This window comes from Micromesistius poutassou (genome assembly GCF_964030765.1).
Source record: "Micromesistius poutassou genome assembly, chromosome: 19".
NCBI lineage: Eukaryota > Metazoa > Chordata > Actinopteri > Gadiformes > Gadidae > Micromesistius > Micromesistius poutassou.
Genome location: NC_140289.1, coordinates 14,522,017 through 14,539,516, shown reverse-complemented (window position 1 = coordinate 14,539,516; position 17,500 = coordinate 14,522,017). Strand labels below are relative to the sequence as shown.

Here is a 17,500-nt window from a genome sequence, read left to right as displayed (position 1 = left end):
ACACTGGTCAAGTCAGTGGAAAAGACAGCTAGTTGGTATGACAGAGCATTTCCTTGAAAAGGAACAGAGAGCATAATTTACATGTATACTGTATATACATAAATTGACAATGATATATGATGTAGGCCGAAAATGAGCTTCCCCTCTTTGAAAGACCAGCAGCCGCCACTGCTCTACACATATCCCTATCTCTCTCTCTCTCTCTCTCTCTCTCTCTCTCTCTCTCTCTCTCTCTCTCTCTCTGGCAACCCACAATGTCATGCTCCTTCCAGAAGGTTTCTACTGGCTCAGCAGCCAATGCAATCCTGTGATTTTTTAATCACATCCAGATGAACATTTCTTTGCTTCTCTCTGTTGCTCCACACTGTTTGCCCCCAAGAAGCAAAAAAATGTGAAGCAGATGCTTACAGAGAACGGTATACTCTGCACCGCCACCCCCGTCGCCCTGGACTTATTCAAAGTGAGGAGAGAAGATGAGAGAAGATGTGCCTACCTTTCCTGGACGCCTGTGCGGTCCTTTGGGGACTCCGGTCTGCAGACAAATCAAAAGAAAAGAAAGAAAAATGATCAAAATCTGGTCAAAGCAGAAGAGCCTTCCAGCCAGATGTTGACAGTGACAAGTTGAGACGCAGCCTGATATGCTTGACTTATCGCCTCTCATTAAAGAGCGAGCATACACACATTTTGGGCCTATAGTTTATTTAACACGCAGCATGGATGCTCGATTCTGATTGGTCAACCGCGGCATTCACCGTCAGTTATTTCTGAATGACAGACTGCGGTCTTGCTATGGACGCTAATGACGATACAATAATTTCAATCATTTCAAATCAATACAATGATAAGTTTTTATATTTTGTGTAAAATTATGGCTTTCTTTAATAGTAGCAGTGTAATAAGCAGGATAATCTACAGACAGCCGGTATGAGCTATATCCCTTACATATCATACAATGGCCCTTCAGAATAAAAGGGTTAAAGCTCTGGTTAACAGAGCTGAGACACCCTGAGCTCTTTCTTACCAGACTAGCTCTACCCCCCCTCCCCCTCCATTTGCAGTTTTATCTTTATTCAAGTATATGGCCTTAGTTACCCTGTAGTAATGATGTAAAAATCCAGCCCCAGCCCCATTCACGACTGTGTGTGTGTCGTCGGTGGTGATTAGCAACTCTGTTCACATGTGTGGCCTTGCTATTCAGGTTCCCCAGTTCCTACCCACTTCTTGTCGTGTTTGCTTCTGTTGGTCTTGCACCTTTAGCTTTGATTCTACCTGCATGATTTTCTGTTGGATCATTTGTCAAAGTCCCTTCTCACATGCTTTTCAGTTCGCTCACATCTGCATTTTGGTTGCCCTCCTGCCTCACACCCCCTGAGGAAATGTAGCCCCCACACCCGTGTCCACGTGAAACAGGGTGCATGTAAAGGGGGCCCGGGGACCCAGCACTCACATCAGCGCTGGGCATCCACGTGGGTGTGGGTGGCTTGGTTGGGGGCAGCCGGGAGGGTGCAGCGGGCTTGGGTGGAGCGGGCGGTGGGAGTGTGGGGGTCACAGGTAGACATGGCAGCAGTCCACCAGCGACCGGGAGCCCGGGCTTCTTCTTCATCTCTGTTGCGACCTCGAGGGCTGCTGATGACATCCCGGCCCCTGGCTTCTGTTGTGTAAACGGCAGACAGAGTGGTTGGACTGGCTTTCCGGCTTGTTAGAATGCAATGACTTATGACAGACGCATAACACTCCCGTTTCCAAGCATGAGTGTATATCATAACAACTGCACTGTGTGGCCGTTCACTGCAGCAGCATGGCAACCATTTTGATCACGTTGTCAATTTTCTTGCCGTTTTCTCTACAGGCCTAGATCTACTTAGAGAGAAGGTAAAAACCCTAATGACAATACTTTTTTCATGACAATGATAAAGGTGCAGGGAAACAGTTGCATAGCACAGGCATGAGCCACAGGAATAGTGTTTTCATGACAAAACTAACCTCTGTGTTGACTTGTTCCCTTCCTGCTTCGCCGCGCTCTGTTTTACCAGACTCTCGAGGGAGGTACTTCTCCAAATAGTCGGGCAGCTTGATGTCGTTAAAGGAGGGAAGCAGAGGAGCTGACTCACTGACCACAGCCTCCCCAGCCTGGGTGCCACTACTGCCAACAAGAGCTGTTGGGTGGTGGCTGTCCAAGGCCTCAGCCAATGGAGCTGGGGAGGTAGGGCTAGGCAGGAGCGATGCGGAAGCCCCAGGGGACACGCTGATCTGGGGGCCTTCGCTAGCTGTTGCAACCCCAGAGAGGGGCAGGGCCTCCAGACCGGTTCTCTTCCCTCTGGCACTGGAAGCACTCAGGCTGCTGAGGATGCTGCTTCCCTCCAAGCGAGACCTCACCTCCTTCTTCTCTTCCTTTTCATTTGATGCCTTCTCCTCCTCCCCTTCCTCTTTCTCCTCGTGGGTCAAACTCCTCTCCCTTAGCCGGGAGCGTGAGTCCAGGCTGGTGAGCAGGATGCACCTGTCCGCTATGCTAGCCCTGGCGGGCTTCAGGCTGGCTTTGGTCTCGTTGCTCTGGAGCTTGGCCAGCAGACTGGGGCCCGATTTGGCCGTTTTCTTCCTCAGCCCAAACTGGAACTGGTCTGGGTCGAAGGTCTTCTCGAAGCGGTCCTCCCTGATGGCGGGCATGGCGAACGGGGGCTGTGGCGGCCGCAGGTGGCTGTGTCTGCGTGGCGGCATGGAGAAGGGGGCACAGAGGTTCTTAATCTTCTCCACAAAGTCGTCATCGCCCAGCTCCCCTGCCGTGTCCAGGAGGTTGCTCTCGCTGGACGAGTAGCCCAGCCTCGGAGGCTGATCCGGGAGTCTCAGCCTCTGCTTGGGGAAATCCACATCCAGCCAGCTTGAGGGGGCGTCCCGCTGGGGTGATGAGTCGCCCGCGCTCAGCCCCCGTGGCAGAGTCAGCCTGGTCTGAGGGGAGCGCTGGGGAGAGCCTGGGCCACTTTCAATGTTTTCTTTCCCAGCAGACGGTTTAGGAGTCTCAGGCACACATGAGGCCGGCCCGGGCTTATTGTTGACAGGCTGCGATATTAGAGTGGTATCTTCCATAACAACGGGCGAAGATATCACCTGTTGTTCAATGTTTAGTTTACCGACTGTCTCCGTCTCCGTAGCATTTGTGATGCTAGGTACAATAACTTTATTATCACATGGACTCTGCGGCACTTCCTGTGTTGCAGCAGCTGAACCGACGGTATTCAGTGTCTGTTGTAGCTTTTGTGAATCATTAAGCTGTGCTGGGTGAGACGGGTCCGTTGTTATCTTCTGAGAGCTTTCGACCCTTGTTGTCGAAAAACTGTTAGTGAAACTTTTATTCCCAGTATGTTTTTCCACCACATATTGGTTAACAGGCTTAGGGAGGGTAATCTGAGGAGAATTTGTGTTTTCAACCGATTTTGGCTTTGCTGGTTTTTCTTTGCCATCAGATGTAACATTAGGCAGAGTTTTCATTTTTTCAGGCACAGCTTTCACAGCCGTGCCTGTTTTAACTGGTAGATCAGAACCAAATGCCTCTTGTGCAACTAAACCACCAGCTTCTCGTGTGTGTGAGTCATCAGCCAATGTCTCTGTTTTTCCTACGGACAAACCTTCAGACTGTAGTTCCACTGTGGTCACTGCTGCCTTTATTGCTGTTTCTTTATTGCTGACTTTTGTTGAATCCTTTTTTGACTCATTTGTAGTCCTCTGCAACTTGGCCGATTTGACAGGCCCCTTATCACTGTCACTCACACACACAGTGTGGGTGTCTACAGGGGCAGCACCCTCATTCACTCCTCCACCTTGGGCGGTTGGAGCCTCTCTCGCGAGAGCAGGGGTTTCAACAGACTGCTTTGGGGGAGATACTTTCTTCATGGCCTCTGACTGGTTGGGCTCCAGGTTTAAAGTGTTTTTGGAGGGCTTGTCTCCTCCTTTTTTCCCAGTCTCAGCCTTACTTTTCTCTGTGTCTGTGGTGGTCTGATTGTTTGAAGCCATTCCCTTTGTGGTTATCTTATCCACACTAATTAGCTGCTGCTTCGGTAGTTGTTGTTCTTCAACATTATCTTTAGCCTGGTCCTTAACAATTTTGGTGTCATTCTTTTTCCATTGTACATTTTTCTGTTTAGATCCATCTTCACTTTGATTGATGGCCTCTGTTTTTGCCACTTGTTGTTTAACACTCCCTTTAGATTTGTTTTCAGTCTGACTTGGAGGCTTCTCTGATTCAACAAGAGCAACTGGTGCACCTTGCTCTACTGCTGGTGGCTTCTCAATGAGTGGTTGTTCTACTATCGAGAATTTGGGGGAGGGGACTGCTTTACTATTGCCCTTTGAAACCCCTTCCCCCTTCCGATCAGATACTGGATCTATCTTCCCAGGTAAACGACCTACATCAGCAGGCTGCTTTGTTCTGTGGTGGGAAGTGGCAGTATCGGGCCCTTCAGATTTGGTGACAGGTTTCGACAACCCCCCCTGCCCCTTTAGTGATTGGTCTCTGCCCTCATTCTTAGAGCCTGGCTCTTTATCTGAAGACTGTACTGTCTTGCCTGAAGCCTCCTGGGTGGAATCGATGGCCTGGTGTTTTTCCACAGCAGCATTACCTAGAGATTTATTGGATTGAACCATGCCTGGATCTGTTAGAGTCAGCATGGCTGAACTAGGCCCAATGCTGGCAGACACCTTTTCCTGTTGGCTGGAAGTCAGCAAGGGCTTATCGTTTGAACTGTCAGATTTCGTACCATTCGGAGGACTGGTTAGGTCTCTACTCCTCCTCTTCTTAGAGCGGGTACCTGTCTTGCTAGAAGTTTTGGCCTCTGGGTTAATCTCATTAGCATGTTCATCAGAGTCAGCAGGAACTGGTCTATCTGATCCAATGTTATTCTGAGTCGTAAGTAGATCCTTCACCTCTGTGGGTTCTTTGGGGTGTTTAGTTCCAGAGTCTGCCTGCAGTTGCTCAGGACCTGAAAGCTTCACGTCGTCAACGGTGCCATCTGGCACATCGTGTTTGGATCTTATCTTGGATATGAGTGCAGTGGGTGTTTTCTCGTTGACGGCCTGTTTGTCCTGAATGTCCAGTTGGGATGGCTTTGACACTGCTCTCGACGAAATAGAGGAGGAGGTTTTTAGTGACATTCCTGGCATTGCAACCTTTGGAGACACTGGTGTTTTGTTTTCGGATCTGCATGCCTCTATGTTTCTCGCCCGTTCCTTAACAGTCCTTGCCTTCTCAGGTGGAGCTGAACTTGACCTGCCATCACCAAGGCGCTCCACGGACTTGGACCTGTTGCCTGTGTCTACGTCGTCCTCCCTTAGTGATCTAGATACGGCCCTGATCGGAGAGACATCCGCACTCCTTGTGGTATGGAAGGTCTTCTTCACAGCCCCCACTCTCTGCCCCTCGAAGACGCTTATCTTATCTGCAATCCGACCTGCAATCACCGCCTTAGGTTCCTCCTCCAGTATCCCCAGGTTCCGTTTTCTGGGGAAAAAGAGATTCAAATCAGCCACAAAATGGTATCCTTTTAACATTTAATGTTAAGGTCAAGTATTTTGTTATTTTCACTAAGCCATAGCACATTACTGGTGAATAGGGCCCAACTTTAGTTATATCTGTTTATTATCTGCCCCAGGCTAAGTGTATTCTATTATGACTGCTGTTGGTACATACATATAAAGAGTTGTCAAGTGCGTGGTATGTCTCCCTGGGGAAGGCATTCTTTGTTTTAGCAAAAAAATCTCTTTAAAATATTACATTACAACTCTTAAACCATGTTTTAGAAATGACCTCAATGGACATGTTGAATATCCATGTTTTCATATTATTGAAACCCAAATGCTACTTTTTCTGGGTTACTTCAAATGGAATCTCTTAGCACAGTGGTTGTGATTGTATCATTGCTTGTTTCATAAACAAACTTACAACTGGGCAACTCCCTTCCTCAAACATACTTCAAACCATAGAGAACTTACCTTGTAAGAACCTCTGTTTTAGAATTATCCTTGACTGCATCTTGAGGTTTTGATAATCCTGAATGAATGTTCTCTGAAACATTTCCACTTCTGGGCCCAGATTGCGAATCAGCGTTTACAAGAACATCCTTTGAAAATATCTTCACCTCACTTCTGGAGACCTTAATACTTCTGCGTTTGGCCTCTGCTGTTTCAGTTTTCCTCTCCAACTTAAAGTTTTCATCCATGTTTACCTCCTCATCAACTGCATCCACGATGGTGCCAGTACGACCGGTAGAATCTGCTCCTAGATGTCCCTTTGGCTGCTCAGTCAGAGAAATTTCTCTATGAATAGCTGTGGGCGAAGTCTTGTTTTTCCCTCCCTCAGATAAGCTCTGACTGGAGGCGGAGTTTCCTGCTGCTTCCCCCAGGTGAGTCTCCACCCCTGGAGCAAGAGCTTTGGTCAACAGCGCTCCACCAGAGGCAGAGGGGGAGCCTGAGACATCCTGTGCCTTGGAAGGTGTGTTCTCCTGGGAGTTTCCCTCCACGTCTCCCTGAGACAGCTTCCTGGACTTTCTCCGGCTGGTGGTTTTACGCCCCATCCTGTTCGATTCTGTCTCCTCTGATTCAGGCTCAGGGCTCGCCGTGTGGGTGTCTGAGGGTGCAGTGAACTCTAGATCCACCGGGGCACTCAAACAGACCCTGGTCCTGATCTCACGCCGCTCGGGGCCGCTGCTCTGTGGTGAATCGAGAGCATCCAGTGACTTGGTCTTGGCGAGAACATCGAAGCTCTTCTCGAGCCTGATACGAACCACTTCTTGCCCGGTGCGTGAGTTGTTCCTGCTGTTAATCACGCGGGTCTCTTCCTCCAGGTACACATGGAGTGTCTTGGCTGTGTGGTTGTGTGCCTTCCTCTGAGCCTGGCTGTGGAGTGCGTCTAGCTTCCCCACCGCTCCCTGTACACGTGCGCGAGACGGAGGCGTCAGATGACTCGCTTTGTTCTCCAAAGTGGGATCTCCCGTCGGCGGCGTACCACGGTGGCTGCCTCCTTCCCGCTCCCAGCCCTGTCCGCTCCTCCCCTCTAGAAACTCTCTAGCGTCCACAAACTCCTCCTCCCTGGGCCCTCGTTCTGCTGGCTCCCAGTCGGTGGACGAGAAGGGGCCGTCTCTGCGGGCAGACCGGGTGGCGTCCTCCTTCTCGGAGGAGGAGAGATCCCTGGAGAGACGCGACCACTCTGGGTCTGAGCTCCGAGCGCTTGTCCCCTCCTTCCTCTGCCAGTTCCCTCCGGCGGCCTCTCTCACAGGCTGGGCCCGCGCTGTTCCTCCCTCCGCTGCGTTGGCGTCTGGCACGGGGCACTGCTCGCTGGTTTGGGTGACATTCTCGATTTCAAGATCCCTGGGGATTTGTGTCTTCCACGGAGAGAACCAGCTGCCGATTCGCCCCAAGACCCCAGGGCTCAGCTCCTCTTCTGGGCTTTCAGACTGATGAATACAGACGGGGGAATTAATAATTTTGTGCTTAGGATAATAATAAAGTGCTTAGGATGGGAGTTAGTCATGCTTTAGTCCCACTAAGCTTCAGTCAAATGTAAGCACACTTTGACTCAAGTGACATAAGTGACAGAAGACACAGAAAGCAGCAGGATTTTTTCTAATATATTTGAAAGGTCACTTATTGTGCAATATGTTACGGATAATAGAACATGTATGCCTATACGTTACATATAGGTACACATACGTTATATTGTTTTTTCATTCCATTAAAATGTTTTCAGTATAACCGTGCAGTTCCCAGCATTACAATCCCAACTTAAACTCGTTCAGCTTACCGTAGGAAAAACCACATCAGTGAGAATCTTTACGTAGGATGTGAACATGTTTTTGGTTTAAACCAAAAAACTAAGCAGAAAAACCTACAGACCATAGAACAGAGATATACTCATTGTTATATGATAAAATACAAGCATAAAAAAGACTTTTGTGCTTTAGCAAAGTGGTATCCTAGTAAAAAAAAAAAAAAGGTTAATTTGCAACTCACCCTCAATTACGCTACAAAAGACACGTTTTTTTCGCGCATATCCCTAAAAAGCGACACTTTACATGTTTTGAGAATGCCATGCAGTTAGATGCACGCCAGGCAGATGAAGGTCAGCTGCGCTCCGCTGCCGTCCCATCCCAGTGAGTGTTCCCTTCTGCAGGACTCACATGAAGACACTAGAGTCACTGGAGGTATGCGTGGCGGAGCGCGGGTGCCGTTTTGCCTTCGGCCGGGCGCGCCCACAAAGCGCGCGCCCACGCCAGCGCAACTTTTCCAAGGGAAATGACGTCACGGGCTGGCTTATGTTACTCTGCCCATTTTTCGGCGATAAAAGTTTGCGCACATTTTGTTGTTATTGGAGCAAGAGACTTTTTTTAAACTTGGTGCTGAACTCAAACACTCCGGACATCAGATAAAGAGTGTTATTACCCCTATATGATTCAGACTGTATAAATGGGACAGGATCAGGCCTGTTAGTGGAGGCTATTATGCATTTATTGTAACGATTTTTAAATGTGGGATATCTGCGTCCAGTCTATTCGTTGTAACCCCAATAAGCCTATCTTTGATATGTCATCAGGATGATATGGGAAATACTTCAATCTTTACCCAATCCTAATTTGAATTGTGTTGCTGTTATCGAGCATTATTCTACTGATGGATAAACGTAATCGCGGAGGCTGCTACCCCTCCCGAACTGTATTATATATTATTAAAGCTTACGACTTAAAGCTTATTTTATAAACACAGTTCTACTTCAGCTTGTTCCGAGTGGAGAGGCTGCATACTCTTCATAAGTCACAAGAAAATAGTCCATGTTAACATTCACATGCATTGGCCTACGGTGCTCATTTGACTATTCAACGCTATTCAAATACATCACGTTCAATCTTACCATGATGCTATTTCTTGTTCTCAGCTGAAGACTATTGAAACCTGTTTAGCGATCCGCAGTAAAAGGCTTGAATTGAGCCTTTATCGCTGCTGCAGGGTTCCTGAGGGAACCCGTTCCTCATCGCCTCGGTACCCTGGAGCCCCTAGAACCTGATGGATAGCCAGACCCTTTGTCTTAAATGTCAAATATCGCAGCGGGGAGCCATTGCAATTATTTCTGATGTTGTCGAATGACAGTGTAACTAAACTAGGGATTGTTGAAGGCTCTGTTGGAATCCGCCCGGGCTAGGTAAATCGCCCCGAGGCTCCCCGCGCGTACACACAGAGTGCATGACGGTTATTGCGCAACGCTATTGGGTTCTACCATTCTTATAAACAAACGAGACCGGTAGATAATGACCCCACATGGACATGCACGCCCGACTCAACGGCACACACACCAACTAACGTTCTTTCATCTGTAGGCCTATTATTTCATATATTGTACACGTATCAATGGATTTCTCTGAAGTTGGCTGCTTCTCACTATCTCTCTCTCTTTAGTCACTCTCTCTTTCCTTGAATTATTCATTGCAACATAAGCTGAAACCGGTCTGGTCTCAGCCCATTAAAGTTTGAAACAAGTGCTTTGCATGAAGTACCTTGCAATTATGACACACACCATACCAACAGGGCTGGGGCCTTTATTTTGAAGTGTCCCACAGGGACACTGGGCCTGTTACCAGTGCCCCCTGTAACACTCCCTCATGTTGTGTCCTGCCACCCAGTGACCCAGTAAACAACCCACGTTGTGTTAGATGTAAGACGCCTCCTGGCATTGGTTCATTGTATTGCCAGTATGAGCCTGTATAGTTAAACAAGTCTCCTTCATCATTATCAGGTTTAAAGTACATGCACGGCCCCCCCCAGGGCCCCCCAGGGCCCCCCAGGGCCGTGCTGCCCTGCACTTGTTGTCGCCCCACAGCCCAAAGCACAGACACGTAGGAAAAACAACAACAGCACTGCTCTTAAATCATGGCAAATAAATAAGTCATATTCTGGTGTGTTCCCCCGCCCTGCAAACAGCTTCAAAGGCTGCAGTACGGCGCTGTAACTCACACCCCCCGATCACCACAACGAGGAAAACACTGCTCTGTAACCCGCAGCCATTCTTCAGCACAATACTTATGGGTTCTTTGTAAACGCTAAACGGACTGCATTTACACAGCGCTTTTCAAAACTATCTGCTTTAGGGGCCACATCAAATCCAGATCCAGCAAATCTATTTCTTCATCATTTAGATTTAGAGTTTTGGTCTCCAAACAGCTCTGCTTCTCCGTCTCTACGAGGGGGCGCCCGAGCTGCCGCTCAACAAACAGACAGTGTGGTGTCCAGCTGAGACACTGCACACGTCTCCTGCAGCACACTGTCAGCTCAGCTGCTCACACCACAGCTTGTCCCATGAAACGATATGTAAGTAAAGAGCTAACAAAAACATAGAAGAAATGGTCTCATTTGTATTGGCACCTATTGTAAGTTGCTATAAAAGCGTCTGCTAAATAAATGTAATGTATATATATATATATATATATATATATAATGTAATATAATGTAATATAATGCAATGTATTGTAATGTGATATGATGTAATGTAATATAATGTAATGTATTGTAATGTTATATGATTTTATGTAATATAATGTAATGTTTTGTAATGTTATGATGTAATGTAATATAATGTAATGTACTTCATTATATTTTTATGTAATATAATGTTTGTAATATAATGTTTTGTTTTTAATGTTTTGTAATGTTATATGATGTAATGTAATATAATGCAATGTAATATAATGTCATGTTTTGTAATGTTATATGACGTAATGTAATATAATGCAATGTAATGTTATATGATGTTATGTAATATAATGTAATGTAATGACAATTGTGTTTCCAATGTAAGTCACCGGAGCAGTGAATGATGGCACGGTGGGAGCCTACTCTGTATCTTGTCCATCCAGCTCCCACTCACTGACTCAGAGCTTAGAATCAGAATCAGCTTTATTGGCCCAGTATGCACACATACAAGGAATTTGACTCCGTCAGGTGTTGACTCTCCTTAACAGTTAGACATACTAGACACTACGCAACATAAATACATATACAGACATAAGGCTGCATACTAAAGTGCAAGTGGAGCAGTGACCATAGAAGATCTAACAGTAGTAAGAACAGTAGTGAAGGAGAGTGAACTACTGTTGAGTGCATGTTGTATTGAAGATCAGCTATTTAGTAGAGTGATGGCAGTGGGAAATTCTTTTGTCTGGATGTTCTGGAAAACAGAGATCTATAACATCTGCCAGAGGGGAGGAGTACAAAGAGATTGTGAACAGGGTGAGTGGGGTCTTTAGTAATTTTTCCCTGCCCGCTTCTTGGTTCTTGCAAGATGCAAGTCCTGGAGGGAGGGCAGGGGGACACCAATGATCTTTTCAGCTGACCTGATGGTGCACTGAAGTCTGTGCATGTCCTGTTTTCTTGCTGCACAGAACCAGACTGTTATGGATGTACAGAGGGTAGACTCAATGACCGCAGTGTAGAAGATGCTCCTGTGGCAGACCATGTTTCCTCAGCTGCCCTAAAAAGTACCTCCTTTGCTGGGCCTTTTGGAGGATGGCTTTGATGTTGGGTTCCCACTTCAGGTCCTGAGAAATGATGGTTCCCAGAAACCTGAATGAGTCCACTCTTGTCACCGGGCTGTTTGCTATTGAGAAGGGGCTCAGCGCTGGGGTGGGTCTCCTGAAGTCCACTGTCATCTCCACAGTCGTAAGAGAGTTGAGCTCCAAGTTGTGCTGGCTGCACCAGTACCAGCTGCTCAACTTCTCAGACTCGTAAGCAGACTCGTCACCATCCTGGATGAGTCCAATGACAGTGGTGTCATCTGCAAACTTTAAGAGTTTGACAGCGGGGTCCTCCGAAGTGCAGTCATTGGTGTAAAGAGAAAAGAGCAGTGGGGGAAAGGACACGCCCCTGTGGCGCCCCAGCGCTGACTGACCGTGTTCCGGATGTGATGTCTCCCAGCTGCACATGTTGTCTCCTGTCAGTCAGGAAGCTGGTGATCCACTGACAGATGGCAGGGGACACAGAGAGAGGTGGGAGAGTTTGGCAGTAAGGATTCCAGGAATGATTGTGTTGAACGCCGAGGATCCTAGCATAGGCCCCTGGTCGGTCGAGGCGGTGCAGAATGTAGTGCAGCCTCATGTTCACTGCATCATCCACTGACCTGTTTGCCCTGTAGGCAAACTGCAGGGCATCCAGCAGGGGACCTGTGAAGGACTTCAGGTGGGCCAGCACCAGGCGTTCAAAACACTTCTTAGCCACTGAAGTCAATGCCACAGGTCTGTAGTCATTAAGTCCAGTGATGGAGGGTTTGATGGTGGAGCTTGCGAAGCAGGAGGGGACTTGCACTGCTCCAGGGATGCGTTGAATATTGGTGTGAAGATTGGTGCTACCTGGACAGCAAAGGCCCTGAGAAAAGACGGAGTGACACCGCCAGGGCCTGGTGTTTTGCGGGTGTTTTGTCTCTGAAAGAGCCGGCACACATCCTCTTCCCCTATGATGAGTGGGGGGTGAGGGACAGGAGGAGGTACTGCTGCTGGGCTATTTATTATGAATAAAGTTGTATTGTATCGTAGGTGGGGGAGGGGAAGCCAGGGGGGAGATGGAGACTTCAGTAGGCCTGGGGTGGGTGAGGGGTGTGAATGAGTCCTTTTCAAACCTGCAGAAAAGGTATGTTCAGATCCACACAGACCTCCTCCTCCTCCTTTGTGCTCTCTTTAGTTCTCCATTAGTAGTTACAAATGCAGCAAAAAGCTTCCCCTTACACCGTTACTCACAAGTGGTGTGTGTGCGTGCCTTGCGTGTGTATGTGTCTTCACCATGGTTACATCAGAAATGATTTAGAGCAACACATTACAGATGTGATCTGTGGCTTTTCACGTTTGCACCTGAAACTGTGGTCCTTTGGGTGTGTTGCTCTGAGGCACCATGCCTCTGCACACTGACCTCCATCGCCAGCCGGACCCCAGGTCATTGATCCTATGTTGACTGTTTCCAAACCCATAATAGTTGGTTTGGTTCAGCGTGTGCTGCTCTCAGCACATTGCAAACACATTGCTGGTCAGTTAAGCGTTTTTGCATTGGGGTTGATCATGTGTATATTTGTAATGTTTTGCAAGGTTGTGTGTAAACATATTTGTTCACGCCTCAATGTAAATGTGTCAGCCAAGAGGCACATTTACAGCTGCAGTGGAACATTCACATTGACAGTGAACAGTAATAAAATAAGATACATTTAGACGCTTAGAACATAGGATACTATTAGAAAAATAGCAATTGTAATAATCCAAAAATAAAATCTCTCTCTCTCTCTCACTCTCTCTCTATCTTTCTCTCTCTCTCTCTTTCTTTCTCTTTCTTTCTCGCTCTCAATCCCTCTCTCTCTCACTTTATCTTTCTCTCTCTCTTTCTTTCTCGCTCTTTCTCTCTCTCTCTCTCCCTCCCTCTCTCCCCCCCTCTCTCTCTCTCTCTCGCCCCCCCCCCCCTCTCTCTCTCTCTCTCTCTATCTCTCTCTCTCTCTCTCTCTCTCGCTCTGTTCACCATCACTACAGCAGCGCTGCACAACGTTTGTCAGCCTGTAGTCCGTGTGCTTGATTCACAGAAAGTCCCCTCGCTCCATGGCCCCACCCACTGGCTGCCAGCGCTCAGTGCCCCCCGCAGTGGAGAGAGACGCTTAGAACCAGCCCTGTTAGGAGAGAGACGCTTAGAACCCAGCCCTGTTAGGAAAGAGACGCTCAGAACCCAGCCCTGTTAGGAGAGAGACGCTTAGAACCAGCCCTGTTAGGAGAGAGACGCTTAGAACCAGCCCTGTTAGTAGAGAGACGCTTAGAACCAGCCCTGTTAGGAGAGAGACGCTCAGAACCAGCCCTGTTAGGAGAGATCACGTCCGAACGCTGCAGTCGCTCCTTTACCTAAACTCGTCTTGGTATGAAGGAGTTCAAAAATAAATTAAAATTTGTTTTTAGTCTTATACTGAAATAATTTGGGATTCGGTGCACATTCGTGCAAGTGAACGTTGTTTATTTTTGTAAGTCTTTCCCTTTAGGTTGTGATTCACTCGTTCCTTCTGCGTTTCTTTTCAGAGTGACTCACAGAAGGCACGAGGGCCCTGGCTCCACCGCGGCCCCAGCCCACACGGCTCTGTGTGGCGGGCGTTCAAAGGGCTGTCCTGCTCTGCTTTAGGGCTCGACTGAAAAGTAGGCCCACGCACAAGTTGAACGGCCTCTCCAACCATAGCAACCATTGTTTGTAAACAGTCAGCCAGGCTACGGTGCTTATATATATATAATAACAAATAACAAACAATGCTGTCATTTTGTCTTATTAAATAAGATGAGGGCTTTATGGTTATCACTCCTCTAGCCTCTCTGCATTCTTAAAGCACTTGAATGGCACCTAATGGATGGTTTATTATGCACACTGCTACGGGGAAGTGTTCTTTTTAATTGGATGGGGAAATTAGGACAGTTACCGGCAACCCATTTTGATGATGTTCTTGTTTGTTGTTGTTGCCCTGCATTTGTGTTGAGCTGATGTGACACTACGAGTTAGGAACAAATGAGTTGTATTCTAGCCAGCCCACAGGAAGAATGCTTACTGCAGCATCAAACAACATTGTTTTGCATGAATGCAAAACAATGTAACCAGAGAAACGTTCAAATAGCATTCATTTCTCTCCCTCTTTTCCCATGGAAGAAACTGAAAAAGAGCATGTTGACATTCACATGTTATGTAGCAGTTTTAGATGCTTCCAGTGATTATGAGCACCGTTTCCCAGGGCAACCAAGAACCCAAATAGAAAAATAACCCATCTTAATTGGTCCTCTGTAGATCATGTATTTGAAAATACATAATAGCATTTATTACATTTTTATGTTTTTGTGTGCACAATGGTGAGTTGGCTGTATGAATCCAACCACTCTCCTGTACAGAACGTTGTGTTGATAGTAGGAGCCATCCTGTGGGGAGCCCTGAGTCTAACTGTCTGTTTTAAAGAACATTAAATATATTGCAAGAGTGCAGAGGATGAACAAGTGGCTGGACTGAAGAATGAATCCCATACCGTATAATATGGGAGACAGACCATAACAGGGTGTTTGTCATCACCACAGTGATTGATTTGCCCCCCTGCATGTCTTGTCATTGCAGATGGACGCACTGGCATTCTCAGCACAACCGTTTATTATGCAGATTAGGAGTTGGAGCAGTAGGTAACCATTGAAGACACACCCTGTTCCCTGAAAATTACCTTCTGGTGAATCACTAAAGAGTTCTGTGCCATTAGGCACACATTACATATGACTAGATCCACAGCTAGCTTTACATAAAACTGCTTGTGTGTGTGTGTGCGTGTGCCCGTGTGTATGTGTGTGTGTGTGTGTGTGTGTGTGTGTGTGTGTGTGTGTGTGCCCATGTGCCGTGTGTGTGTGTGTGTGTGGTAATTGTCCAGGGTTATACAGACATATACAGAGAATTTGCGATTAAAAAGAGGAGGCAGATATTGCACAGGGTTTGATGTTTGCCTGTGACCCGTCAATAAAACATGATGATGCCAATACATGGTGACTCATGCGTTCTGTTTCTTATATTCCCCCTGTCAATCTCAATAATTGTATCATTTTGTTGCTGTGGCAATAAGAATCAAATGTGTTAAGAGTGGCCTACACAATACGTGTGTGTACCGGAGAAAAACATGGATTTATTTTTTTATAAATACCCATTCCCAAATTTGCAATCAAATCCTCAAGAGATGGAAATAAACATGTTGTCATGTAGCCACCGAAAAGCTGATCTGATAAGACAGATTGTATACATATATACATATATTAAATATTGATATGATGCTACATGTCGTTTGGCACGCTGTGGTGTTTCTCTGAGAGAATAACTTGTTTTACATCACGTTTATTCCCATCGTAAAATGCGGAGAGTTCATTCCAGCTCCTCAGATATACACGACGGAACGTAAGCAGTGGAAAGAAGGACAAAAGCAGCAGTCCAGCGGCCCAATGCCTCTCCCCTTCCCCTCTACCGCAGCACGGCCCTCTCACAGTACGCCCCCTTTAACGCCTCCATTGTCTCACAATATCATCTTCATTAGTGAAAAGCGATTTCCTAGCCTGGCTCCGCCCGCCTCCGTACTTCCGCTCAATTTTCATTTCCCTTCAGGACTATGTCTGGGTTTTGCGGTATTTTCGTAGGTTTTCTGCAGCCAATTTTTTGGCCGTCCAATCAGCAAACAGAGGGAGTGGCTGAGAACGTTGACGTTGAGGTTGTGCGCTAGTTTGAGTTGTAGTCAAACGTCAGCGATTGGTTATGGCAGATCCAGAGTGGCACTGAGGGGCAGATCTAATAGTTTCAAACTCCAACAGACACCCGCCTTCAAGTGAGTTAAGGTTTGTCAATGGAGAAGGGCCAGGCTCTCTGTGCAGATGAAATGAAGTACGAGATTCTGGCAGGACCAGGCTAGCGATTTCCCATTTGAAGCTGTGCAATTTCATTTCAAACCGTGACCTTTAAAACAAATAGCCTTGGCCAATATATCCCCAACACTCTCAGCTACTTTGATTTACCGCAAACAAACAAACCAAACAAAGACATCGAAAAGGTGCATCCAGCTACATAGATTTCCCCTCGGAGAAACACGCGAGGAGGATCACATACGAGGCGTCTCGGTGTCTCTGTGAACACCCAGGGAGCCGCGTTGATGAGCGATTAGACGCCCTTCAGGCGATGGTGGCGTGAGCACCCAGGCTCTGGGATCGGCTGTGGGGGCTGTGGGGGCTGTGGGGGCAGTGGGGGCTGTGGGGGCTGTGGGGGGGCAGGCTGGTCTCACACATCAACAGCTCGTCGTCCCCCAGCGAGGAGCTGCTGGGCGACTCTGAGTTCACAAAGTTGGGGATGTTAAAGTGGGACATGAGCGCGTCCTCCGTGACGCCCGGCCCCCGAGTTCCCCCGCCGCCGCCGCCGCCGCCGCCGCCGCCTCCCCCTCCGATTGGCCGACGCCCGGCGTTGTTGCCGCGTTCCTCCTCCTCCTCCTCCTCCTCCTCGTCCACCATCCTCTCCGTCGCCGAGGCGCTGATCCCTCTGAAGGCGTGGCCCCGGGGCCCCGTCCTGGGGCCCCCCTGCTCCGCCGGCGCGCCGCCCCGCCCCTGCGCGTGCTGTGGCTCCTCGCTGATGTAGAAGTGGAAGAAGGAGCGCGGCTCACCCAGCAGCGGCCGGGAGAAGGCCTTCTCCGGGTCGTCGGGCCCCGGGGGGAAGTCCTCCAGAGCGCTGCCCGCGCGGGGCCGCTTCCCCGAGGGCTCGGGGTTCCTGGGGAGAGGGGGGGGGGGGGGGGAGACGGGGGAGACGGGGGGGTCAGGAGAGGGGAGGACCTCGGGGGGGGGGGGGGGGGATGCTCCACGGTTGTTTAGGTTGTTTTTCCACGGTGCTAGTTGTTGCCTCACTCGTGGAAGGAGAACCAAGGTTCCTCCTTTTAGTTTTCTTTTATTGGGACTAACCCGTCCAGCCTGTGTCTGGG

The 17,500-nt window shown here is 48.2% G+C and overlaps 2 protein-coding genes across 3 annotated transcripts in view; both read right to left on the bottom strand.

Annotated features, from left to right (window-relative positions):
• The window catches only part of LOC311363870 (uncharacterized protein), a 33,326-nt gene extending 24,134 nt beyond the window's left edge, over positions 1-9,192 (bottom strand). Inside the window, exons 1-6 of one of the 2 annotated variants that reach the window (XM_084483855.1) lie at positions 8,891-9,192; positions 7,787-7,870; positions 5,980-7,439; positions 1,984-5,488; positions 1,448-1,651; positions 494-532 (exon numbers count right to left, since the gene is read on the bottom strand). In XM_084483855.1, the coding sequence (XP_084339981.1) occupies positions 494-532; positions 1,448-1,651; positions 1,984-5,488; positions 5,980-7,439; positions 7,787-7,834 (5,256 nt within the window). In that variant the 5' untranslated portion in view covers positions 7,835-7,870; positions 8,891-9,192. The remainder of the gene's footprint in view (positions 1-493; positions 533-1,447; positions 1,652-1,983; positions 5,489-5,979; positions 7,440-7,786; positions 7,871-8,890) is intronic. The other variant, XM_084483856.1, reaches the window with a different exon arrangement.
• Positions 9,193-15,152: 5,960 nt separating this feature from the next.
• Positions 15,153-17,500, bottom strand: part of mrap2a (melanocortin 2 receptor accessory protein 2a) — a gene marked incomplete at its 5' end in the record, with an annotated part of 2,874 nt that continues 526 nt past the window's right edge. The window contains 1 exon segment of the mRNA XM_084483843.1: positions 15,153-17,298. Within this exon segment, the coding sequence (XP_084339969.1) occupies positions 16,707-17,298 (592 nt within the window). The 3' untranslated portion in view covers positions 15,153-16,706.